This window comes from Panthera onca, chromosome A1 (assembly GCF_046562875.1).
Source record: "Panthera onca isolate mPanOnc1 chromosome A1, mPanOnc1 haplotype 2, whole genome shotgun sequence".
Lineage (NCBI taxonomy): Eukaryota > Metazoa > Chordata > Mammalia > Carnivora > Felidae > Panthera > Panthera onca.
The window spans coordinates 123704854-123731478 of NC_138339.1; the positions used below are offsets into that span (position 1 = coordinate 123704854).

General features: G+C 41.9%; 1 protein-coding gene and 1 long non-coding RNA gene across 6 annotated transcripts in view; one reads left to right on the top strand and one right to left on the bottom strand.

Moving 5' to 3' along the window:
• Positions 1-26625, bottom strand: part of LOC132682444 (uncharacterized) — a 154210-nt gene that overhangs the window by 11926 nt on the left and 115659 nt on the right. The gene's annotated exons all lie outside the window — the stretch shown is intronic.
• DNAJC18 (DnaJ heat shock protein family (Hsp40) member C18) lies at positions 1041-26302 on the top strand. 5 transcript variants are annotated; one of them, XM_060637843.2, is made up of 9 exons: positions 1041-1202; positions 4006-4092; positions 6145-6331; positions 13243-13388; positions 16306-16491; positions 17652-17767; positions 18768-18877; positions 21123-21295; positions 26087-26302. In XM_060637843.2, the coding sequence occupies exons 2-9, from the start codon at positions 4053-4055 to the stop codon at positions 26209-26211; spliced, it is 1083 nt and encodes a 360-aa protein (XP_060493826.1). In that variant the 5' UTR covers positions 1041-1202; positions 4006-4052; the 3' UTR covers positions 26212-26302. The 5 variants fall into 5 exon arrangements, with proteins under 5 accessions (XP_060493826.1, XP_060493830.1, XP_060493828.1 ...); XM_060637842.2 differs by having other exon boundaries at positions 1054-1114; XM_060637846.2 differs by lacking the exon at positions 1041-1202 and adding an exon at positions 4542-4710.

The window sequence follows — 26625 nt, forward strand, 5'->3', positions numbered from 1 at the left end:
CTGGATTTAGACTCTGCAAACTGATATGAGAGAGAAAGCCTAGAAGAAAACGTTTCACTCTGTTTCATTGCAACAATTCAAGTGGACTGAAAAATCTATTGGACTCTAAAATCTTCTAGGGCAAGGCTTGAAATCTACTCACGTCTATAGTTTCTGTTTGGCACACCGGGCCCAACACATTGGAGGTCATAAAAACTGGCTCTTGAGTGCAGGAAATCCAGGCTGGGCTGTGCAAACACACTTGCAACTTGACTTGGCACAATCACTCCCCATTTCCCAGCCTGTTTTCTTACTTTTAAAACAAGGTGGCTGGACTATTTGGCCTTCACTATCTTTTCTGCTCCTCATATTATACAGTCTAGATGTAAGAAAAAATGAACACAATCTTTTGAGTAGAGATCATTCTGGGTGAAAACCAGAGACAAGTCTTAGGGGAGTCTGATCAAGTCTTCTACATTCTCCGAACTTAGATTTTCCTGTGTATTAAGGGAAGAACGATCCCTACCTGGCCCTTGGTAGCTACTTGGTAGGTAAATTGGAAGAGTAAATGTGGAGATACTTGGGAAGTAAAAATACTCGGCAACTGCAGCAGACAATGTGGAATAACACCATCCCAGTCCCATTTCAAGATCAGGGCACTTTTTTTCCAGCTGTTAGGAGTGTTGGCTGCCAGGGGCTCATAGCTGGTTGATGACTGGTTGGTGGGGGTGGCAGGAGGATGTGAACCTCTTCCCTCAATTTTCTCCTTTGCCCAACCCTGCTTCCCTCACTCCTCACAGCTCTTCTTCCCAAGAGCAATCACCAGTAAACCTTCAGCATTCAAATCTCAGAGTCTTAGAGTCTATTTCCAACCTATAACAGCAATACTACAGCATTAAAAATATAGCTCAGATATATTTATTTAAGCCACACTGCAAAAAGCACATGACTTCCTAGTCGGATCCAGTACAAAAAAAACTCCATCATTGAGACAGAACGCTCCTGATGACATAACAATGTCTAGAAGTACTGGATTCTGTTGGAACAGTTATTGTTATTCTGGCTGCCATGGACACTTAATTCAGCTGCTTATCATACTGGACTAATTAGGTCAAGAACATGAGTTTCACTCTAGGTAACTCAGTTGATGTCTCCATTCTAAGGCCACAAACTTCCCCCTGACTCTGGACAATGTCCTGCAAATATGAGCTGTTAGTCATAAGGTATTTATATCTGGGGGAGAGGAGGTGAACTGGTATTAATATGAGATTGCATGGCTTTTATCCTGAAACCGACATTGCCGTAATACATTAGCCATGTTGATTTTCCTGTTGCTAAATAGCTATCTTTTGAGAAGGTGTCAAGGATGAATTCACTTAATGCTGAATCCTGTTCTCTAGCAAACTATATTAGAGGGAGTTCTGCTGGAGGATCCTACTATTTATGCAAATACAAGACCCCACCTCTGACAGGAAATCTGAGCGCAGCCTCCTGCAGCCCCTGCAGCTTCCCTGAGACAGTATCTCTTCCTTGATGTCTAGACAACAGGATGGTGGCCATTTACAAGATAGCTTCCTCCCTATTCTAACATAGGATTAGACGGGCTCAAAGCAGAAACAGGTGGTGGGATGGGTGTCTTTCTTTTGCTTCTTCCCCCATCTTATGGGAGGGCAACTGACAAATCAACTCAGGCACACAGGCCCAGTTGGACAGAGGGATCATTTACTCAGTATCTTTCTTCCAGGGCTAGATGGGGCAGCATCTCAATCATATAGGGCACAAGGCAAACCTCCAAAAATCACCACCAAAAATTCACTACAGTTCAACAAATATTTCTAAAAGTAAGTAGAGAAAATTGATAGATGTCTGAGGCCAGCCCTAAGTAAAATAGTTTAGCAGATAAAGGATCATCGCAGGCCTCTTGGTCTACTTCATGCACACAATTCCCCCAAGCCAGGTTACTGCTACTCAGTTCTACTTGAATCTGTTGGAAATCATTGTGTGGCTCTGCTCAGCAGTCTCCCTCTGGATTTGTGGGTGTCTGTTATCACTTCTTTGAATTTCTTTCTACACTTACGTTGTCCTCCTTGAGAACTGCCTTAGAGATCCCAATTTCTCTTCTCTTATTTCCTTCCCAGTTGCTTCCTCACTCTTCCTGCTGGTTACTTTCCCCAAGCACCACCATCCTGAACCTTCTGAGCCCATAGCTTCCTTTTTTACCAGAGACTGAATTTGATAATGGGAATTATTTTGTTGAGTGGTTGGTGTGCTTCAGCCAAAGTTGGCACAGAAGTATTCTAAATATTGAGGTTTGGAGTTCTAAGTTAGTCCTAGTGCTACAGTCATAGAAAGATTCATCCAGAAGTGTTGAGGTGTAAATGAGATAATGGGTACATCTGCATAGCAATATCTGAGAAGGTTGCCATGCTGAGTCATTTTTTACTGATCTAGGACTAAGTAAGTTGTCTAGAAAAGGAGTGGGGAGTGAGGTTTTAGAGAATAATGAGAAAGGTTGTTGAGGTATCAAACACTTCCAAAAAACTGCAGCTTTCCAAATCTTGTCCAGCATTCTTGATCCTGGACTCTAGACCTAAGTAGGCCCATAATTCTCAATCCAATTACTCCCTACAGTGCTCTAGCACCCCCACTCCCAACCAGATACCTCTAACTTCATAGTACTCTGACATCTCTCAGTACCACCAGACCTTAGCCCTGTGCCCCCGGACTCAGAGGCATACCCTACCTTCCCCTGTCCATATTTTAGAGCAGTTTGTTTAATTTACCAAAACCAAATAAATAACCTTTTTACATTCAACCACCTAATGTATATCCCTGATCAGGTCCCTTGTCTGCAGAACACAAGTGGCTTCTTTAGGACCCACCCTTCTGTGAGCACACTGATCTCAAACACCCCAGGGCCACAGCTGACTGCACGGAATGCAGAGAACTCCATAGGACTGGAGCCTTTTACCTTTTCAGTTTGTGTCTCAAGGCTGTTCATCTCCCTGTCCCGCCCCAACCTCCTAAATAGCTGCTGGTTGAAATCATAGTTGGCACACTGTTTTGGTCTTCCTGGTAAGATCTCAATGAATTCTAAGTAATATTTTGTTTGTGGATGTATATGATCACATTTCATTTTTGAAACCTGATCTTTAGCCATCCCAACTCGGCTGCAGGCATTCAGTCTGTAATAACACTGAGAACTGCTTTTATTCTTTGCTGGTCCCCATGCAGACCTGGGTGGGAAAAGGCAGGAATATTTCACTTGTCTTTTACTAATTTCCAAGGTCTTCTGAAAAGAAAGGAATGGCCAAGGAAATGACTGGGGTGGAACAGAGGAGAAAATCTCAGGGGTGCCCTGGAGTAGGATGGGATGGATGAAGGATAAGGAAGAGCAAAGATAGGGGATTTAACGCCGGCTCCAGTGCCTGCCCTTTTCTTCTTTCTCTGTCCCTGCCCCTAGAGGGACCTAGAGGTCCCTCTAATGATGCTGTGCTAGAGCAGATGGACGAAAAGGGGTGTATCCAGACTGCTCTCTAACTACGTAAATCGACCTCACTTTTCTATTTTCTTGGCTCTTAAATTATCAGGATTGGATTAGCATCCCCAAAACTTGTCTCTCAATCTCCAGGACCTAACACACTTTGCAGAGAACAGGCATTAGCGTATATTTTTAAAAGACATCCCCGAGATGAATAGTCATACTATCAACCCCTAGACTAGTTTGCAGCATCTTTCCCAGGCAGGATCTCAACGCGCCTCCTTGAACGTCCCCAGTGTTAGGCGAGGCCGAAGCCATTATCCCCACTCCACAGAAGCAAGTGTGGTCCGAGTAGCCCATCAGCCAACCAGCAGCAACAAACCACCACAAACCTCACTTCCAAAGACCAAGCCGCTCGTACAGCTACAATTCGGCTGGCCCCTCGCGTGGAGCCTGCCGGGAGTTGTAGTCCAATGTACCGCAGCTCCTATGAGTTGGACTACAATGACCAGAATGCCCCGCGCTTCTTGCCCCGTCCCTTTCAGCCTCGGGCGCCGGGGAGGCTCGGCCGACCTGCTGATTGGGGACGGATATGGCTGCGACTCTGGGCAGCGGGGAGCGGTGGACAGAAGGTACCAGGTCCTTGCCGGAGGGTGGGACAAGGCAAAGTTCAGGACAGGGATGAGGCTCCTTAAGGTGCCTGAGGGCTAAGTTCTTGGGCCTGAGGTAAGGGATGGAGGCCTATGATAAGATGCTGAGCCTGAGTAGTATTCCGAATTAGGTGGGGGACCGCCAGGGCAGGAGCTGAGATCTGGAAATCAGGAGCGCTGACTCAAGCAAAGGCACCGTCCAGGAGCCCAGAGTCACCCGTGATGACATTTTTGCCTCCGGCCCCCAGCCCCACCTCCGCTAGTGCCCAACCTAGGGCCCACGGTGGTCGGGCCCCGTCCGTGCTTAGGTGTCCAGAAGGTTAGCAGAGTGATGAGGACCCCCTCCGCCCGGACTTGCTTTTCAGGCCCTTATCCTCGCCGCCAAACTAGGCCGCCTGACTCTACCTCTCCGTTTGGTCCTGTCCCTGCAGCCCGCATCAGGACCCGTAGGCTGACCTTTTCCATCCTGCAGTCAAGCAAAGAGTGTTGATTCAATACCTATTATGGGCCCAGCATTATGCTGATTGTGCATCAGGGATTTGACATCGATTTGGGCTCCTGAGATCACAGAACTCTGAGTCCACTGAGGGAGTATGATAGGTAAACAGACAATTATAAAACAGAGCCACTAAGTCCTGGGCTATACAGCAAGATCGTAGGTTTGAGAAGCACACTGACAGCTTGGGTGTCAGCGGAGGCCTTATGGAGAAAGTGTTATATATGATGGCACGAAGGATGTGTTGGAGTTAGGCTGACTTAGACGAAGAATGTTGCAGGCAGAGGGAACAGTATGTACAAGGCACAGAGGAAAGAGAAAGCATTGCTGATCTGAAAGGTGTTTGATCTGGCTAGAGCATAGACTGTAAAGGAGCAAGCATGTTGTGAAGGAGGAGGCTGGAAAGGTAGGCTGGGACTATGATATGAAATTTGGGGGAAGGGCAGTCCCTTGGGTAGTCACTAAGGGATTTTTGGCAGGAGAGATGTTTTAAAGCCTTTCCCAGATCTGCCTTCTTTGACTGGATTGCTATGGCCTTTTTTTTACATCCTCTCAGGTGTTAATTGAAACGTTTCCCTTCAAACTATAACCTCTTTGTGGTCAGAAGTAAGTCTTATCTGTACATCTCCTTGATCTACCTAGCCAAGTGTCTTATTCTATAGATGTTAGTTTAAAAGAACTGAGGAGGGCCTGGCTGACTCAGTCGAAGAATGTGTGACTGTATTTTTTTTTTTTTAATGTTTATTTATTTTTTGAGAGGGAGAGAGAGACAAAGCGTGAGCAGGTGAGGGGCAGAGAGAGAGGGAGACACAGAATCCAAAGCAGGCTCCAGGCTCTGAGCTGTCAGCACAGAGCCCCACACAGGGCTCAAACTCATGAACCATGAGATTATGACCTGAGCTGAAGTCAAACACTTAACTGTCTGAGCCACCCAGGTGCCCCTGTGTGTGACTCTTGATCTCAGGTTCTGAGTTCAAGCCCCATGTGGGCTGTAGAGGTTGCTGAAATAAATAAAACTTAAATAATAATAATAATAATAATAATAATAATAATAATAATAAAAGGACTGAACTCACCCTACTTTAAATCTTACTGGTAGGAGGCATTGCAACAACAAAAAACTATTTTATGAGCAGTGTCACTTCTGACCGTGGATCACAGAAAAATAGGCTTCTCCTGCACTGCACTAAAGGCAGAGTATTGGGCAGACACCTCCTGAAAGGCAAGCTATTGAGCACACGCCTCTTATGCTCCTTTTCTGGCTCAGATTCAAAATATTTGCTGAATATTTGCTGTGGACGTTATTATGCTTCATGTTTCTGGCATTGTATGTTTTTCACGGTTGCTTTCATATTTACTACATTGTCTTCTCAAGGAAGATGTTTGTTCAGTTTTATATGGATGCTTAAAAGTCACTATGATTCAGAGGTTTGGCCCTCACACTCATGCCTACAGGCAGCCTCCCTGATAGTTAGGGCAGGTAGCAAAGTTGATTGCAGATCAGAATGAGACCTAATGGAGGGGCTATTGCTTTGCAGCTTACATTGACGCAGTTAGAAGAAACAAATACCCAGAAGATAGACCTCCTGAAAGTCATGACCCCTGTGGTTGCTGTAACTGCATGAAAATGCAAAAGGAAAAGAAGTCTGAGAATGAGTGGAACCAAACCCGGCAGGGTGAGGGGAGTGCCACTTACACTGAGGAGCAGCTGCTTGGGGTACAAAGGTGAGTCTGTGATGGGACAAAATGAGTGATTTTAATGTAGAGTTCCTGACAAAATGTGTTATCTATTTCTTCTCAAGTATGCATGAAGCATTCTCCAGGATAGATCAGATGTTGGGCCACAAAGCAAGTGACAATAAAAGGATTAAAATCATACAGTGTATGTTTCTGAAATCGACAACAGAAGCAAATTTAGGAAATTCACAAATATGTGAAAATTAAGTAGTATGTTCGTAAATAACAAATAGGTCACAGAAGAAATCATAAGAAAAATTAGGAAATAACTTTGAGATGAATGAAAATGAAAATACAACATACCAAAATGTATAGGATACAGCTACAGCAATACTTAGAAGGACATTTATAGCTCTAAATGTTAATATATATATATATATGTATATATGTATATATTTATTTACATTTATATTTACATTTATATTTAAAAATCTCAAATCAATAAGCTAATCTTCTACCTTAACAAACCAGAAAAAGAGTAAAAAGAATAAACTAAATCCAGGCAAGCAGAATGAAGGAAATAAAACAGAGTGGAAATAAATGAAATAGAGGTTAGAACAACAGAAAATCAATAAAACCAAAAGTTTTTTTTCCTAATGTTTATTTATTTATTTTGAGAGAGAGAGAGAGTGAGCTGCAGGAGGGGCAGAGGGAGAGGAGAGAGAAAATACAAGCAGGCTCCCCGCTGAAAGCATAGAGCCCAACTCAGAGCTTGATCCCATGAACCCTGAGATCATGACCTGAGCTGAAATCAGGAGTTGGACGCCCAACTGACTGAACCACCCAGGCACCCCTGAAAGTTGTTTTTTTTAAACATCAACAAAATTGACAAATCTTTAGCTAGGCTAACCAAGAAAAAGAAGACTCAAATAACTAAAATCAGAAATGAAAGAGGGGACATCACTACCAGTCTTACAATAGTAATAAAGATTTTAAAAGAATACTATGAACAAACGTATGTCAACAAATTAGATAACCTGGATGAAACAGACAAATTTGTAGAAAGGGACAAACTACTGAACTTATTCAAGAAGAAAAAGAAGATAGGGTGCCTGGGTGGCTCAGTCCTTAAGCATCAGCCTTCACCTCAGGTCATGATCCATGGTTCATGAATTAAAGTCCTACATTGGGTGAGCTCGAGCCCTGCTTTGGGTGAACACAAGCCCCACTTCAACTGAGCCCCACTTCTCTCTCTTTCTCTCTTTCTACCCCTCGTGGGGTTCTCTGTCTGTCTGCCCCTTGCTCACTTACTACCCCCGCTCAAAAAAAAAGAAGAAGACTGATGTCTGGGTGGCTCAGTTGGTTCTGCATGTGAACACTCTCTCTCTCAAAATAAACAAATATTAAAAAAAAAGAAAAAAGCATATGGACCTACTACAAATACAGAGACTGAATTAACATCAAAAAATTTCCCACAGAGGGGAGCCTGGGTGGCTCAATTGGTTAAGCATCCAACTCTTGGTTTCAGCTCAGGTCATGATCTCATGGTTTTGTGAGTTCCAGCCCCATAGTCGGGCTCTGCACTGGCAGCACAGAACCTGCTTGGGATTCTTTCTCTCTTCCTCTCTCTCTGCCCCTTCCCCACTCATGCTGTCTCTCAAAATAAATAAATAAACTTAAAAAAATTTTTTCCTACAAAGAAAAACCTACGTCCAGAAGCCTTCACTGGTGAATTCAACCAAATGTTTGAAGAAGAATTAATTAATCCTTTATAAACTATTACAAAAAATACAAAGAGAGAGGAATACATCCCAAATCATTCTAGGGGGCCAGTATTACCCTATAACTAAAAACAGACAAAAGACATCATAAGAAAACTAAACTATCAATCAATATCCCTTATGGGTATAGATTCTAGCGACATATAAAAACGTATGAAACGTATGAAGAGGATTATATACCTTGATCAAATGGTATTTATCCCAGGAGGTTAACACATGAAAATCAGTGTGATGCACCATATTAATAGGATAAGGGACAAAAGCCACATGATCATTTTAATAGGCGCAGAAAAAGCATTTGACAAAATTCAACATTTTCTTTCTTTTTTCGAGCACTCTTTCATGATAACAGTGCTTAACACCATAGGAATAGAAGCTTCTCAGCTGATAAAAACCATCTACCAAAAACCCACAGCTAACATCATCATACTTAATGGTAAACAACTGCATGATCTCCAAATCAAGAAAAAGACAAGTATGTTCACTCTAGTCACTTCTATTCAACCTTGTAGTAGAGGTTCGAGCCAGGGCACTTAAGTAAGAAAAAGAAATATAGAAATCATCCATGCAGATTGGAAAGAAATAAAACTGTATTCACAGATGAATGATATAATATAGAAAATCCTAAGGGATACACATGCACACACTCTTAGAACTAATAAATGAGTTCAACAAAGTTGCAAAATACAAGATCAGTATACAAAAATCATTGTTTTTCTATACCCTACAATGAACAATCCAAAAATAGAAAACAATTTCATTTACAACACCATCAAAAAAGTATAAAATGCTTAGGAATAAATTTAATGAAAGAAGTGTAAGATGTACATTGAAAACTACAAAACTTCATTTAAGGAAATTAAAGATCTAAATAAATGGGAAGATAGCCTGTGTTCATGGATTGTAAGAGTTAATATTGGAAATATGGTAATACTACTCAAATTGATCAGTAGATTCAACATATCAAATTCCTCACTGCCTTTTTTTTAATGTGAAATTTATTATCAAATTGGTTTCCATACAACACCCAGTGCTCATCCCAACAGGTGCCCTCCTCAATACCCATCACTTACCCTCCCATCACCTCACTGCCTTTTTTACAGAAATTGACAAGCTCATCCTAAAATTCATATGGTAATGCAAGGGACCCAGAATAGCCAAAACAGTCTTAAAAAAGAACAAAGTTGGAGAAGTCACACGTCCCAATTCAATTCAAAAACTTATTTCAAAGCTATAATAATGAAGATAGCGTAGACTAGCATAGGATAGACATGTAGATCAATTGAATAGACTTGAGAGTCTAGAAGTAAGTCTTTATATGTAGGGTCATTTGATTTTTTGACAAGAGTGCCAAGGCAGGGACGCCTCGCTTGCTCAGTCAGTAGAGCATGTGACTCTTGATCTCGGGGTCCTGAGTTTGAGCCCCACACTGGTTGTAGAAATAACTTTAAAAAAAACAAGGCAAAAAAAAAAACAAAAACAAGGCAAGGCAATTTAACAGAAGAAAGAATTGTCTTTAATAAATGTGTTGAGACGCCTGGGTGGCTCAGATGTCTGGTTAAGTGTCTGACTCCTGATTTCGGCTCAGGTTATGATCTCACAGCTGGCGAGTTCCAGCCTCTCCCAGGGCTGCGTGGGAGTCTCTCTCTGCCCCTCTTGTGCCCCCTTCGGAACAGTCTCTCCCTCTCTCTTTATGCTTCTCCCCCACTCATGCATGCACCCTCTCTAAACAAAAAAAAAAAAAAAGATAAAAATGGGCAAAGGATCTAAATAGGCATTCCTCCAAAGAATATATACAAATGGCTCTAAAAAAAAAAAAAGAAGAAGATATACAAATGGCCAATAAGCATGTGAAAAGTTGCTCAGTATCATTATCATTAGTCATTAGGGAAATACAAACGAAACCCACAATGAGATACCACACCACCTCATACCCACTAGGATGGCAATAATCAAAAAGATGGACAATAGCAAGTGTTGATAGGAATGTGGAGAAATTGGAACCCTTGTATATCGCTTGTAGGAATGTAAAATTGTACATCCAGTTTGGAAAATAGAATGCCAGATCCTCAGAAAGTTTAAACATAGCACATGACCTAGCCACTTCCAGGTGTGTACCAAGAGAAATCAAAACATACTTCCACATAAAACATGAATGTTCAAACAGCATTATCCATAATACCCCCAGATGGAAACAACCTGCAAGCTGATTAATTGATGAATGGATAACAAAATTGGGAATATCCATACAATGAATACTGAATACTTTTTGGTAATAAAAGGAACCAAGTACTGATACATTCTACAACATTAATGAACCTTGAACATCATGCTAGTCAAAGAAGCCAGACACAAAAGTCCACGTATTGTATCATTCCTTTTATATGAAATGTCCAGAATGGCAGATTTATAGAGACAGTGGTTGCTAGAGGTTGGGAAGTAGAAAGAGGCCTGACTAATAATGAGTACGAGGTTTCTTTTGGAGTAATGAAAATTTCTGGAATTAGATAGTGTTGATGGGTGCACAACTCTGTGAATATACTTAAAAATCAATAAATTGTATATTTTAAAAGAATGAATTTTATGATATATGAATTATAGCTCAATAAAGCTGTTTTAAGACAAATAAAAGTTTATACAAAAGAGAGAAAGAGGCAGAGGAGTATCTGCCACGGAAGCAGGGATTGGAAACTGGGCTGGGAACCCAAAGGATCCCTATGGGCAGCTCTTGGAGAAGGACCATGACTGACATTCCAGACTCTGCTTTACAGTCCAGCCTGCGATGCTGACTTACTTTGAACTCTTCAGCAAGGCTCTGCCTAAACGGACTGTGTAGTTGCAAAAGACTGGAGACATCCTAAGTGCCCGTGATTAGGGGATATATATAATCCATAAAATACAATAATATGCAGCTTTTGAAAAGAATGACATAGATATACAATGGCCAATATTTATGTGTTACATGCTACCAAGCATTTTGATGAATACTTCATTTAAATCATAACAGCTCATGATACACAGTTGAAATTACTAGCCCATTTCAGAAGATAACACCAAGGCACAGAGGTTAAGTACACAGCAAGATAAGATCCCAACCAAGGCATCCTGACTCCAGAATTATGCTCTAATACAACATTTCTCTAAGTATGGCTTGGAAACCCCAAAACCATCAGGGGGTCTGCAAGTTTACAACAACTTTAATAATAATATAAACACATTATTTGCCTTTTTCACTCTCATTCTCTCGTGATTGTACTGTGGAATTTTTGAGAGGCTACCTGATATGCAGTTATATCATCACCATGTTTTAAAATTTCTTGTTTTCATTTCTAATTTGATAAATATTGATAGATACAACTCATATAAACAAAAGCTCTTTGGGGAACTTCAATAATTTTTAGGAGTATAAAAACTTCAGAGATTGGGGTACCTGGGTGGTGTGCGACTTGATTTTGGCCCTGACAGTGCAAAGCCTGCTTGGGATTCTCTCTCTCCCTTTCTCTCTACCCCTCCTCAAGTCATGCTTTCTCTCTCTTTCAAAATAAGTAAATAAACTTAAACAAACAAACAAAACTTCAAAGATCAAAAAGTCCAAGACTTTGGGTGCCTGGGTGGCTCGGTTGGTTAAGTGTCCAACTTTGGCACAGGTCACGATCTCTCAGTTCATGAGTTTGAGCCCTGAGTCGGGCTCTGCGGACAGCTCAGAGCCTGGAGCCTGCTTCAGATTCTGTCTCCCCCTCTCTTTGCCCCTTCCCCACTCACGCTCTATCTCTTTCTCTCAAAAATAAATAAACTTAAAAAAAAAAAAGTCCGGGACTGCCACTCTGGTCTACATTATTATCCTGTACTCGTTTCTGTATGTTATGGATCAATCTCTAAGATAAACTGTTGGTTTTTAAAATTTTTTTAATGTTTATTTATTTTTGAGTGAGAGAGTGTGTGAGAAAGGGGCAGAGAGAGAAGAGGAGAGAGAATCGCAAGCAGGCTCCATGCTATCAGTGTGGAGCCAGATGACCCAGGGCTCAATCTCAGGAACCATGAGATCTTGACCCGAGCTGAAATCAAGAGTTGGTAGCTTAACTGACTGAGCCACCCAGGTGCCCCAAACTGTTGGTTTTTTAAAAAACGATGTATAGGGGTGCCTGGGTGGCTCAGTCGGTTGGGTGTCTGACTTCGGCTCAGGTCATGATCTCACGGTCTGTGAGTTCGAGCCCCGTGTCGGGCTCTGTGCTGACAGCTCAGAGCCTGGAGCCTGTTTCAGACTCTGTGTCTCCCTGTCTCTCTGACCTTCCCCCATTCATGCTCTGTCTCTCTCTGTCTCAAAAAATGAATAAACGTTAAAAAAAATAAAAAATTAAAAAAATAAAAAATAAATAAAAAATGATGTATAAAAGTAATTACAATATGCTCCTATTTAGGTTTAGAAAAATGTGGAGACATGTCTATACACATACTCATGCTATACACAGCATTCACAGAAAACTTCTAATAGTGGTTGTCCTTAGGGTGGGAGCTTGAGGGGTAGGGAACGGGGAAGCAGTAAGTTTTTTAAGTTTGTTTGTGTTTGAGAGAGCACGAGCTGGGGAGGGGCAGAGAAAGAGCAAGGAGGAGAGAGAATCCCAAGCAAGCTCCACGCTGTGTGGTGCCCCACGCAGGGCTGGAACCCACAAACCATGAGATCATGACCCTAGCCAAAACCAAGAGTTGGATGCTGCACCGAGTGAGCCACCCAGGTGCCCCTATATATTAACTTTTTAAAACAAAGTTTTAAAAGGTAGCCATAAGGAAAATGAGAGAGAGAGAGAGAGAGAGAGAGAGAGAGGGAAATAACTAGGGTGATTAGATGTTTCTTCTGGCTTTGCTATCCTGTGACTCAACTCTCAGGGGCTTAGCCTGCACCTTGATTTAAGGATGAGCATGTTTATTCTACCCACTTGCAGGGATTTAGGAAGAATAAAATATTAGATGTAAAAATACTTGGAAAGACATTACGCTCTTGGTGGGAGGACGACATTGTTAATCAATTTGAATGTTTCATTAATGTATTCACCAATTTTCTTTTAGGTTTGTTTTGGGTTTGTTTTGGGCTCACATACCGGAGGATCAAGGTACTATTTTACAGTGAATTGCACAAAAGGGGACTGTGTAGACATACATGTTTCTGATGTGTCTTTTTAGGATCAAGAAATGCAGAAATTACTATGAAATTTTAGGCGTGTCTCGAAATGCCAGTGATGAAGAGCTTAAGAAAGCTTACCGAAAACTTGCCCTGAAATTTCACCCTGACAAGAATTGTGCTCCTGGAGCGACAGATGCTTTCAAAGGTCTGATCCTGAATTAATGTTTAATTCTGCCCTTCTTATGATATTTGGTCACAAGTCATTTTCAGCCTCCCCTGTAATTGTTTTATAATGCTACAAACAGGGCCTTTTTTCCTTTCACCTCTTAAATAGTAATAATCAGCATGGCTCCCTCCTGTTTTCATTCACTTATCTTAATTTCTTTCGGAAAAAAATATTTGGTTTCTCTGTAACAGTATGTTTTTATACTTAATACATAAATAAAAATCTTACTTAACAGCTTCACCCCCAGTGAAGCCATTGATTCAGTCAAGGATTATCAATGGTTGTTAAAACTGCTTGTGATGGGTTTTTGTTGAATAGGACCCATGATGTCAGAGTATCATCCTCCAGAATACTTACTGATGACAAAGCAGAAAAATTCCTTTACAATGGAGATATCTAGCTGTCACCACTTTAACCAAGTGATCCAACTTATTGTCACCAATACTGGCCCCACCTAACATTATGTGGTATGGCACCTCTGTGGTATTCTTGCCAAAATATTTGACCTGAATCTAATAATGAAGAAATCACTGGGGCGTGTGGGTGGCTCAGTCAGATAGGCGTCTGACTTCGGCTCAGGTCATGATCTCACGGTTTGTGAATTCAAGCCCCGCATCAGGCTCTGTGTTGACAGCTCGGAGCCTGGAGCCTGCTTTGGATTCTGTGTCTCCCTCTCCCTCTCTGTCTCTCTCTCTCTGTCTCTCTCTCTCTCTGCTCCTCCCTCACTCATGCTCTCTCTCTCGAGAATAAATAAACATTAAAAAAATAATAATAATGAGGAAACAATCAAAATATGGGCCATTCTACAAAGAACACTGACCTGCTCTTCAAAAAAGTGAATATAATGAAAAGTAGAAAAGGTGGAGGGACTAATCTAGATGAAAAGAAATGAAAGGGATATAAAAGCAAATGCAATACACAGACCTTGCATGAATTGCATGAATTGATGTTAATTTTCTTAGCTATGATAACAGTACTGTGATCATATAGAAGATTGTTTTAGGAGATACGTGCTGGAATATTTAGGGATGAAGTGCATAATATCTGCAGCCTACTTTCAAATGGTTCAGCAAAAGAAATGTATACATACTATATGTATTTATGTATGTGTGTATGTGTGTATGGAAAGTTGGGGGAAGCAATGTGGCAAAATGCTAACAATTTATGAATCAAGGGAAAGGGTGTTTTTCACTATTTTTTCAATGTTTCTGTTGATTTGGAATTTTTCTTAAGAAAAACATGATAGCTCTGAGAACACTTTAAAAGTCAACATTTATGTCAAAGGACAATCTCCCTGTATTGATGTGCCATTGTGAATCTTATCCTCCCCACAGTTTCTACATGGAAACAAATAGATAACCCACATTGTCTTTACATCTTCATGTAAAGTATCTCATAGATCAATGCCATATCTATGAGAAATCTGTCAGATTTCAAGGGATGTAATGTTAAAGCAACTCTAGTTAGCCTTTTTTGGTTTTTTTTCTGCTTAGCTTTTTTATTGCTATAAACATTTAATATAATTCCCTCACTAGAAGAATCATAAAGAAATGTTCCTTCTGACTATGTTTCTGATAGTGCTGACTGAATTAAAGGTAGGGATTGGGGATGTCTTAAAGATTTGTTTTTCGGGGAGCCTGGGTGGCTCAGTCGGTTGAGCATCCGACTTCAGCTCAGGTCATGATCTCACAGTTCATGGGTTCAAGCCCCATATCAGGCTCTGTGCTGACAGCTTGCTCAGAGCCTGCAGCCTGCTTCAGATTCCGTGTCTCCTTCTCTCTCTCTGCCCCTCCCCCACTCATGCTCTGTCCCTGTCTCTCAAAAATAAATAAATGTTAAAAAAAAAAAAGATTTGTTTTTCAAGGTTTCTTTGATTAGTGGTATTGATTTTATGTTTAAGTGAAATTAGACAAAATTTGTATGTTTGTGCATAGGGAGATGATGGTCAGCATGTGTAATCTATTCAGTTTTTGACCCATCACTGAGACATTGGAGATATATTTCTTACTTTCTTTTTTTTTTTTAATTTTTTAAATATTTATTTTTGAGAGAGAGAGAGGCAGAGAGACAGTGTAAGCAGGGGAGGGGCAAAGAGAGAGGGAGACACAGAATCCAAAGCAGGCTTCAGGCTCTGAGCTGTCAGCACAGCCTGATGCGGGACTCGAACTCACAAGCTGCGAGATCATGACCTGAGCCGAAGTTGGACGCTTAACTGACCAAGCCACCCAGGTGCCCCTATATTTCTTAATTTCTAAAGACCACTTTCTAAAGTAAGCTGAAACGAGACTGTGATTAGTGAGGACTTTGCTTTTATTTATTTATTTTTAAAGTTTATTTATTTTGAGGAAGGAGGGGCAGAGAGAGAGGGAGAGAAAATACCAAGCAGGCTCCGTGCTGTGAGCGGAGAGCCTGACTCAGGCTCGATCTCATGAAGTCATGAGATCATGACCTGAGCCAAAATCAAGTTGGACACTTAACCAACTGAGTCACCCAGGTGCCCCAAGGACTCTGCTTTTAGCCAAGCTGTAATTGTACTGACTCTTTTATTCAAGAAACTGTTTATGACTTCACGCTAGAATACCACTGCTTATGTATGAACTGTTTCCAACCATAAAGTAATTGCTCTCAAGTGAAATAAGGACACATTTTTGATGAATGAAAGCAGTAGTTTTTAGCTCATTTTGAGTCCAGTATTGCTTCTGGCTTATCAAACTATATTGTGGAAAATGTCAAGGGCAAGAACTCTGGTGAACTCTCTAGGCCCAAGCACCTTTCCCTAGGCCCCTGTGAAGTCATCCAGCACCCAAAAACTCTGGGCTCTTCATTGCTGCTACAGTGATCACCCTCAGCTACAGCAAAGACTGTGTACTCAGGTATTTTTGGGTTTTGGTTGCAGCCATAGGAAATGCCTTTGCAGTTCTGAGTAATCCTGACAAGAGACTCCGCTATGATGAATATGGAGATGAACAGGTGACTTTTACTGCCCCTCGAGGCAGACCTTACAGCTATTACAGGGACTTCGAAGCAGACATCACTCCAGAAGAACTATTCAATGTCTTCTTTGGAGGACATTTTCCTACAGGTTAGTATTTCAAAATTATCACTTAAAATTTTATCTCTCTCTCTCTATCTCTATATCTCAGCAAGTTCCTGTGTAAGGATCTGAATAGAGAGACTATGGTATGGTGGGAAGAGCAAGAAATTGGAATCAGATGAGCTTGGGTTTGAGGCAGGTCTCCAGCCTCCAACTGTGCATGATTTTAACCAAATCACCTGGTCTCTCTGATCCTATTTCCTCACCTGAGAAATGGGGCAGATAACCTCTGCTTCATAGGGCTGCTGTGAGAATTAGATTTTTAAGTGCTTTATAAATAAGTAGCAAGATGCCTATTATCATTATTGTAAAATAGCAGTTATATAAAGATAAAAGTTAGAAAAATACCCCTAGAGAGTTGGAAGTTGGAATAATTAAATGTCCAGGAAGTAAATTGAATTTTATGAGTTGCTATTAAAGATACTAGTGACATAATCTAATATTGGGCAAGGAAGCAGACATGAGCATATCAGACAGGATTCATGGCCCAAATGTTCTTTCTTTACTGGCCTTTTGGGATTCTCTCATTCACTAGTTACAAAAGACTATTTATTTATTTATTATTATTTTATTTGAGAGAGAGAGAGAGAGAGAGAGCACACGTGAGTGAGTGGAGGAAAAGGTCAGAGGGAGAGAGAGAGAATCTTAAGCAGGCTCCACGCCCAGCACAAAGCCTGATGTGGGGTCACAACCGTGAGATCATGACCTGAGCCAAAATCAAGAATGAGAAGCTTAACTGACTGAGCCACCCAGGTGCCCCACAAAGGACTATGTAAATAAAGGCAGGAGAGCTAAGCACATTCCATTTCTAACTGGTTCACTTGGCTTACCTACTATTTTATTTTTCTACTGACTAAAATTGGACAATACTCTACCCTCAAAGAACCTGGGAGGGAACAAACTGGAAACAAGCTTAGAAAAAGCAAGGAAAGAGTGTTTGCCATATCCTATACTATGTCTTTCTTTTTTTTCTTTCTTTTTGAATTTTGCATGTGCAAGCATGATTTTTATTTTATTTTATTATTATTTTTTAAAAATAATCTCTACACTCAACGTGGGGCTCAAACTCATGACCCCTAGATCAAGAGTTGCCTGCTCTACCGACTGAGCCAGCCAGGCGCCCTGCTATGTTTTCCTTTCTTTTCCAGGAAACATTCATATGTTTTCAAATGTGACAGATGACAGTCACTATTATCGCCGGCGGCACCGACATGAGAGGATGCAGACAAGGAAGGAAGAAGAAGAAGAAGAAGAAAAGCCTCAGGTACCGAGGGAGAACAGCAGAACTGCTGCTCATAAACACTTGTACTGAGCTGACTTTTATGGTGCATATGATCAGGATTTAGAAGTTCAATGTGAGTTATGTTGTTAAAATGTGTTTTAGGAGAGCAGAAGCAGTGGTAGGAAGAGGTGGATAATTGGCTCAAATAGGCCCGAATGGTACCTCCTTCCCCACCCATCCTTTGGTGGCTGTTCCAGGAAATCAGTTCTCCTGTGGGGCTGTCTTCATCAAAATTTTCTTCCCTGCAGAAAATAGGAACCCCCTTCAAAATACTCAGAACTAAAGGGAATTTAAAGTAAGGGATCTAGGGGGTCTCATGAAGCTCAAGGGCAGGACGCACAGCTGGGTCTCATGACAGACAGGAACCAGAAACTAAGGTACAGTCAGGCACCTATACTGCCAGACTATTTGTGGCCAGATTGTCTCCACTTCTCCTGCCTCTCTGCATCTGTTTTATTCTCTCTAAGCAGCCTGGCTTGTTCTACTTCCTCTTGCAAACAGCAGCCTCCACTGCCTAAGAGTGTGTGTCCTTCAGGTGACTGCCTAGCAGTGAAAAGTGAATGTCAATTCCAAATTCCTAGGAGGGAAAATGTGATTATCCCTGCTGGGGTTAGATGTCCCCAGTCCATTCAGCTGTGGCCAAGGCATCAAAGCTACATAATACTAACATGGCCCTGTGAGGGTCACAGTCTGGGCAGACTCACCCAGCGTTGTCTGTTTCACTGGTCTTAGAAAACGGGGCTGCATGAGAATTACTGTGTGTCAATATAGGTTTTGGGTGGGTCTCCTTCAGCCTTCTCAGCACAGAGGACAGAGTGTTTGGTACTTCTCAGCAGAAAGTACAGACTTCCTAGAAGCCTTGGGCTTTGTGCAGTACATTGCAGTAATTTATTTGTATTTTCTTTGTGAAAACTATCCTATTTTCTGTAAGCTTTATATTAACGAAGACCACTTATACCAAATATTGTTTCCTCTTTTCCAGAATACGTATTCTGCATTTATTCAGTTACTTCCAGTTCTGGTGATTGTGATTATATCTGTTATTACTCAGCTGCTAGCTGCTAATCCCCCATATAGTCTATTCTATAAATCGTAAGTCATATATTTTTAAATCTTTCTTAACAACAATTTGGAGGGTGAAAGACTTGAACGTTTTGCTGGTACGATGCTAACATTTCATTTCCCCTTTGTAGAAAACACTGATTTTGTGTTTAAAGGAACAGCTGGATAGTAAAGAGCAGAGACTCAAAAATACTATAGGCAGTTTCCTGTGTGCTCAGGACATGGATTGTTTTGTTTTACAGCGACATCATCTGATCAGCCGCAGAACAGCAGCAACTGGTTTCTGAAAGATTAGTAGACTAACTTCAGTTTCAGATTAAATTCTTGTCATACCATGTGAGATTTAGAAAGGACCGAATTGAGCTTGTGATTGAATCGCTGGACCCCTCTGGGTCAGGAAAAGAGTATCTGAGATCTAGTGACTATTTTCTATTTAAGTAATTGCAAGAATAGGACATTTATTCATGATGAGGCTACAAAGTCAAACCATAGTATCACATTTCTTTGCTTTTACTGAAAATATAGAAATTCATTGTAATGTTTGTATTGCATGCAAATTATGAGCTCAGATAGGAATTTTTTGTTTCTTCAATTATTTCAATTAATTCAGCTTTCAAAGTTTGGTCCCCAGACCAGCATCATCAACATCAACTGCCAGCTTGTTAGAAAGGCAAACTCTTAAGCTTCACTCCATATATACTGAATCAGAAACTCTGAGGATGAGAACTAGCAATCTGAGTTTTAATAAGCCCTCCAAATAACTCTGGTCCATATTAACATTAGAGAATCACTGGATTAATTATTTTAAGTTAAATGAGAAATGAGTCATTACTCATTATTATAGTTTAGCAGACAAAAACCTTACAAAATGGGGGCACCTTGTTGAATCAGTAGAGCATTAGATTCTTGATCTCGGGGTTATGAGTTCGAGCCCCAAATTGAGTTTAGAGGTTACTTAAAATATTTTATTATTATTTTTTTAACATTTATCCATTTTTTGAGAGACAGAGACAGAGCATGGGCAGGGAAGGGACAAAGAGAGAAAGGGAGACGCAAAATCCAAAGCAGGCTCCAGGCTTCAGCACAGAGCCCAATGCGGGGCTCGAACCCACGAACCGTGAGCCAAAGTTGGACGCTTAACCGACTGAGCCACCCAGGTGTCCCTTAAAATAAAATCTCTAAAAAAAATTTTTTTAAAAACTTACAAAATGTGGAAGCCATGGGGCATAATGGGGAAAAAAAGTCTTTTCTGGTGATCACTGTAGAATGAAGACTGTATTCTAGATCAGTATCTTCATTTTACATAAAGGAAAGCTGAGAATCAGAGAGAAGTTATTACTATCAGGTCACACTGGCCTGATTCCCTCTATTTTCCGACTTCCCATGTTCCCATTTGCCATTGCTACCTCCTTTCTTGTGCAGCTACTGCGGCAGGGAGGAACTTGCCCTGCTAACACCTTCCTAGACGGAGGTGGGAGAAGTCATGGCCTAAACACTGAGACATTCAGCAAAATCCTTAAGTAGAGAGATGAAAGGAGGAAGCTGGGAAAATGTCAAATATACCTCAGTCGAGATGGAATTTGTCTAGGTTAAGTAAAACTAGCTTGGATTTTGCATATTGCTATCACATTGTTTTAACTTGAATTTGAGATCCCTTCTATACTTCCTTATGGTTAGTATTTAGTTAACCCAGACCTACTGATGTTTCTGAGCACCATATGCCATTGGACAGATCAGACCCACAGAGAGTTAGTGCAAAAGCATTACTAAAATCTTTGTCTGATATTTTTGCAGTTCTCACTTAGCAGCTATGTGTGAAGTACTTTTTACATGTCCTAAAAATTGATACTAGGTTGGTTCTAAGCTGTTTGGTTATGTGTGAATAGTTTACTGTAACAATCAGTTCATTCAACCAACATTTACCAATAGCCCACTCTGTGCCAAGTACCATGCTAGGTCCTGCACAATATACAAAATTTTTTTAAACATTCAGCATTTAACTTTTAGCACAGAAAGCAATATAAGAGAGGTAAATCCTTTAAGAGAATAAAGTAACCATACCAAAGCTGAATTCACAGTATGACATGCTCATATAATGATGACATTACAGTCATTACTTTGCCAGGGAAATTATAAATGTTAGGTGTATTAGACATTGACACTTGTGTCTGCCCTATGAAAATGTGATTATGGTTATGACATCTATGCAGCCAGTGCTAAGAGTGATATTGCCAAATATAAAAAGCTTACCCGAGACTCTCTCTCCTTGTCTCAGGACCTTGGGCTACACCATCTCTAGAGAAACACAGAACCTGCAGGTGCCTTACTTTGTGGATAAAAACTTTGAGAAGGCCTACAGAGGAGCCTCTCTACGGGACCTGGAGAAGACGATAGAGAAGGATTACATTGATTACATCCAGACAAGTTGTTGGAAGGAGAAACAACAAAGTAAGATGTTCTAGAAGGGGCTTTCACTGGTGGTCGTACTTCCAACCCAAGGCATTCCCAGCTTCTGGGTCCATTCTTTCTCCTTGTTTGAGTCATACCTGTTTATGTGGACAGAGGCCCATTCAGGATACTACAAAAAAGTGAAGTTAATTGACAGGATCCATGTGGCCAGGACTTGGAAACCTTAGGAACTTAGTCATTCAGCCCTAGTTGCCTATCTTTGTGCCTCTGAGTGTCCACCTCTCTCTGTTCATCTGCCCGCCTGTCCTCTCTGCCAGCTGCCTGCCTTTGCTTCTTCAAGCTTTCCTTCTTCACAACCTGGCTTTGCCCTGGTTGGCTTTGGTTGCTGCCCTCCTCATCACTCTCCCAGCTTCCACAGCCCCACTAGTTACTGGCCCCTTTCTACATCACAAGCTTCCTCCATAAGTTCTCAGTCCTAGCTCGATTGGTCCACTTTCCTAATTCCACCCTCCCTACAGGGAAATCTGATCGATCCAGACCAAGTTTTTGAGCCAGACCAAAAGCCAGTTCTAGTTGGCTGTGGCCACATATCAAAATTGACCCCTCCTGGGTCTGCCCCTTCAGTAAGGGTGCGTTTGAGCAGGCCTTGAACTCTTTTCCCTCTCTGGAGACAGTGGGGGTAAAAGGGTCTGCCAGGTGGCTTCCAGTTCCAACCGAGTGTTAATGGGGAGTGCTGGTAGCAGGGGTAGTCCTGCCTCTCAGCCAACAGGTTCACTTTTCATCCCGTTTGAATTCCACAGATACACGTACACAATCATGTGCACACCACACACATGCATACCTTAATACCCATATCTTATAAAAACTTGGCTTTGGTTAATTTTTAAAAAGCAAACTAACTCATTTTTGAAAACAGTATTACTGGGTATTATTAAAGGTCTAACAGTGCCTGATGAAAGTAGCTCTTCTGTCACAGTGCTGCTAAGCCCTTGCTGACCCATCATGCATCCCCACCCTACCCCCAAGTTAATCTCTCCTTCCTGTGTGTTCTTAAAACACTTTGTTCATCCTGCTAACACAGTACTGTCTTCAGTGTTAGTTTTCTGTAGGTAAATGTCCATCTCACTGTTGGACTGTGGGTTCTCTGAGGATAAGAGCCATGGCTTACCAATCTCGTGTTCCAGGCCCCTGGCATGGTCCTTGATTCAGAACAGGTGCCCAACCAATAGCTTTTGAAGAGAGGATTCTCAGGACTGGAAAAAACGAAAATGTGGATTTAGAATCACAGATGGGGGTTAATGTCCTTACCCTGGCCTTTAGGGACCTTGTCTCTGCCCTCTATTTCAGTAGGGCAGAGCCCACCTGAACCCTCACGTGCACTAGGAGCTTGATAGGCAATTACCATGGGATGAAAGGGTAAATTAAGCAGGGGGAAGTTGCTTCAAAAATTTATTGAAAAATACTGAAAAACCTGAGGGGTCAGGAATTACCCTACCTCATGTCAAACTAGGTGTTGCAAGTTTCAAAAATCAGGAAAGAATTTTGGAGCAAGAAAAGGCTTTTGACAGAAAGGCATTTAACACATGGATCTAAGTCAGGTGACGGCCACAGTGTGTGTCCTAAAAGTCCCCATTGTACTGTGCCCTGGAGGGTTTTGCATTTGTTGCTTTGCACAAGAACTGGATGAAAACCTGTATTTCACATTCGTCAAACACACGCCCACCCACGTACACTCCCCAGCTGGATCTTATGGTAAGGATTACATCCAAGGTCGTTTTTTGGCTTATCTCCCCATCTCCATGAGGCTAGCTTCAGGCGTTTGGTCCTCTCTGGGTATAAATAAGAATCCAGTGGGTAAGCATGATGCATGTACCCACAAGTTCCGAACAGGGGGTGATCAGCACACACCCTTTAAAAGTCTATTTCTGGCATTTAAGGATGGTGGCTGTCCAGAGTCTCTGCACAACCCAAATGCCATCTGAGAATGAACGGCATCTGTCCTCTGGATCCAGCAGCAAGTGCAGCCAACAAGGTTAAATTTAGCACTTGGAGGTTGTAAAAATAAACCCACTTGAGAACAAAGTTCACTCTTGGCAACATATCGAATGGAAACTGTTTTTAGCAAAGTTAGCCATTGTCTTTTTAAAACTTTTGTTCATCTCTTTTCTCTGTTTTGCCTTAGAATGCTTAATCTGAGTGAATTTCTATGAGTAATCCCTTACGATGAACGCTGATTGCCCTGTTTACTCCTTCACAGCTGCATCTAGATAATAAACCCAATGCCAGGGGAAGTGGCCATGCCACTGGGCTGATGGGACAAAAGTAACAGGCAGGATCTGCCTCCTGGCCTGACAGAGCTGAGCTGAGATCCTGGCCCTGCCTGGCAGAGGAGCATTTCTCTCCATGCCCTGGAGCAGGGTAGCACAGTGGGTAGAAGCTTAGGCTTTGAAATGGGGATAAAATGCACTTCCTCCTAGAGATGCTGTATGGGTCATAGAAGATGGTATGGGTATAATGCTTAGCATGGTATCTGGCACATATTAAATACCCGGTTCCTGATGGAGTCCAGGCCTTGCATAGTCTTGCTAGCCTGGATGTAGAACTGTCTCATGTGGCTGGATCCTGAGGATGGTTGGGATCCATTGTGGTCTTCCTGACCACATGAGAGCAGAGTGTTCTTGGGAGAGGCTCTGGGATGTGCTTCTTAAGCAATTTGCCTGAGTCAGTTTCCCTGGAAGCCTCAATACTCTGTCCTTCTATCACAGGTCAAGGGAAACATTTTGTGAAGAAGAAAAGCTGTTCTCTTGATGCCCCTCCTACAGATTTTTTTTTTTTTACTTAGAAGTTACTGAATTTTGACAAAGTATGTCAAAAGTAACATATTAGTTGAATTGACCTTTTACTCATTGAAGGACAAAAGCATTCACTGACAGTTTGGAGAGAAGTTTCTCTAAGCCTAGTAATGGGCATTTGGGACTGGTTCCTTGAAACACTGACATTGTTGCAAAGTCATTGCTCTGGAGCAGGGGTCTCAACCTCTGGAGCATTGAAACTTGGTTTTAATGAACCTTATGAAAAGCTGTGTGATAGTTTGAGAAAAGCATTCGTATATGTACAGTTCTCCTTTATCAGCCTCTTAGAGTGGGCTTCAGTGTAGAAAATAGTAAGAATCATGAGCCCTTAGTGTTTTGTAGAGTGAGATTCCAGGCAATAAGGCATTTAGGTAAGCTCAGCAAGCAAAAAACGTAAGGAAATCATTGCAAGGAAAAACAAAGCCACAGAAATCTGTTCCGTATACTGGCATAGCTGTGACTCCAGAGGACCAAAGGCATAGACTCATTTTACAGAGTCCTCCTGAACAGGTTTCCCACATGCCAGAGAAGCCAGAGAAATGGAGTTAGTGCAGTGGGCTGGCCTCAGGAGCGGAGGGCTCTCATTTGGGTGTGGCATACGTTCTCCAGGAAGCCTGCGAGCATGACTGTGCCAAGGCAAGCTCCTACTAGCAGGCAGTGCGGGCACCCTCACCAGGGGGTGAGAGCGCATTGTTCTTGGGCCCAGGAGGCACACTGCTTGCCAAGCAACTGCTGGGCTAGGGCCCAGGCTCTGAGCCTCCATTGTAGAGGGAGGGTTCTCATGCGTGGCCACCCCTCACCCTGGAGTCCTGCACTTAATCTGCACTTTGGGCCTTACTTGGTGTAAATAGAATCATTGTGAGCAGAAATGCCAGACAGTGTTTTGTGTTGATAGAAACTTATTCAGAAACCAATGCCCATTGTTCCCCCTGGCTAAGTATTAATTCCTATTTCTAGTCAGTTTGCTGATTAATCAGAGACAGGTGCCTCTCGTCCCACCAAGAAAAACAAAATCTGTTGGCAGGATGATTCAGAATGGATAGACATATTTCAAAATGGTTAAAATAGCATTTTCACAAGTATGGTCCTTTAAACACGGAGTAGCTGCCTGCTGTCGGAGGCTTTCAGAAGCCACACGGCCCATCCAAGCGTTCCATCCTGTTAATACACAACACGTCTCTGGGGGTGCTTTTCAGGCTTTCCTTCCTAAGAACGTCTCTGAAACTTGACAAAGGAATGAAAAATAGAGGCAGCCAAACCACCGTTGAGTCGGGAAAGACAGCGGAGATTATATTCTGGTTAAAAATAGAATGACCTTCTCCACCATGAAGAGAAAATGAAATTCATTTAGTCAAGGAGCCAAAGGTCACTGGATCCAGATGATTTCACTTTTAAAAGAGCCCAGCTGCCTTTGGCCTTTGAGTTAGAGACCCCACATGTGGTGAGGGAATGAAGAAAGCCGCCAGCAACTTGGCCTTCTATAGAAGGCATACCCACTGGAGGGAGGCTCTGTGTCAGTTAGCATGTATGAGTTATGATCCAGCAACGCAGGGGACAGAATGGAGCAGCTGTCTTTGTTTCAGATGACAGGAACGGGCGATTGGCCTCCATTCTCTCCCGACTGCCATCTGAATGCCATTCGTAGGAAGGCCACGAAACGGAGTCTCCTCTTACTGCACACGTGCATGTTTCCTAAGTCTGGTGCCAAATGTTCTATTGATAAGAACTAAGTCCGGCGCTTTTATAATTGAGCACGGATACTGTAGGACTCTGGGACCACAGGTGTCCTTTAATCCTTAGCACCTGGTGTAGTATAGCTGCTGGATTCAGGTTTCTTGAATAAATGAGTAAGCGTTTCCTAAATTTAATTAAAAGAAAAGCATGAAATAAAGTAAAAGGGGCTTTGACTCCAGAAATATTGAAACGAAACAAAGGAGGTTAACTCTCTTGATGAACTGTTACCTCTTTTATCTTTCAGAGTCGGAATTGACAAATTTGGCAGGATTATACAGAGATGAACGATTGAAACAGAAGGCAGAGTCACTGAAACTTGAAAACTGTGAAAAACTTTCCAAACTTATCGGCCTACGCAGAGGTGGCTGAGAGGATGATGGCCCTACACAGGGTCGGGGTTTTGCTACTTGTTACTATTTATGTTCCTAATTCCATTTTATAATACAAAATTAAGAAATGATGAACATTTTACAACTTGCTAACTTTGGTGGGCAGAGTTGAAGGCACTTGAGCATGGAGCCAGACTTGTCATCGCAGAATCTTTCCTGGGGATTGGCTCCAGGAGCCATGAACAGTTCATCTAAGTTGAATTAACGGCAGAGCGTTTGATGTAGTCCCCTTGCTCCGTGCCTACCCTGCCTCTAGGATTGGGATTCAGGCATCCCAGAGCAGATCTACATATTCTTCCTCCTTCCCTTCTTCAGTTAAATCTCAATGCCCAGCCATTCCTAGGCATAGCCAAAGCAGCTTAATATTAGTTGTTTACAGTGTGCACCAAGAATG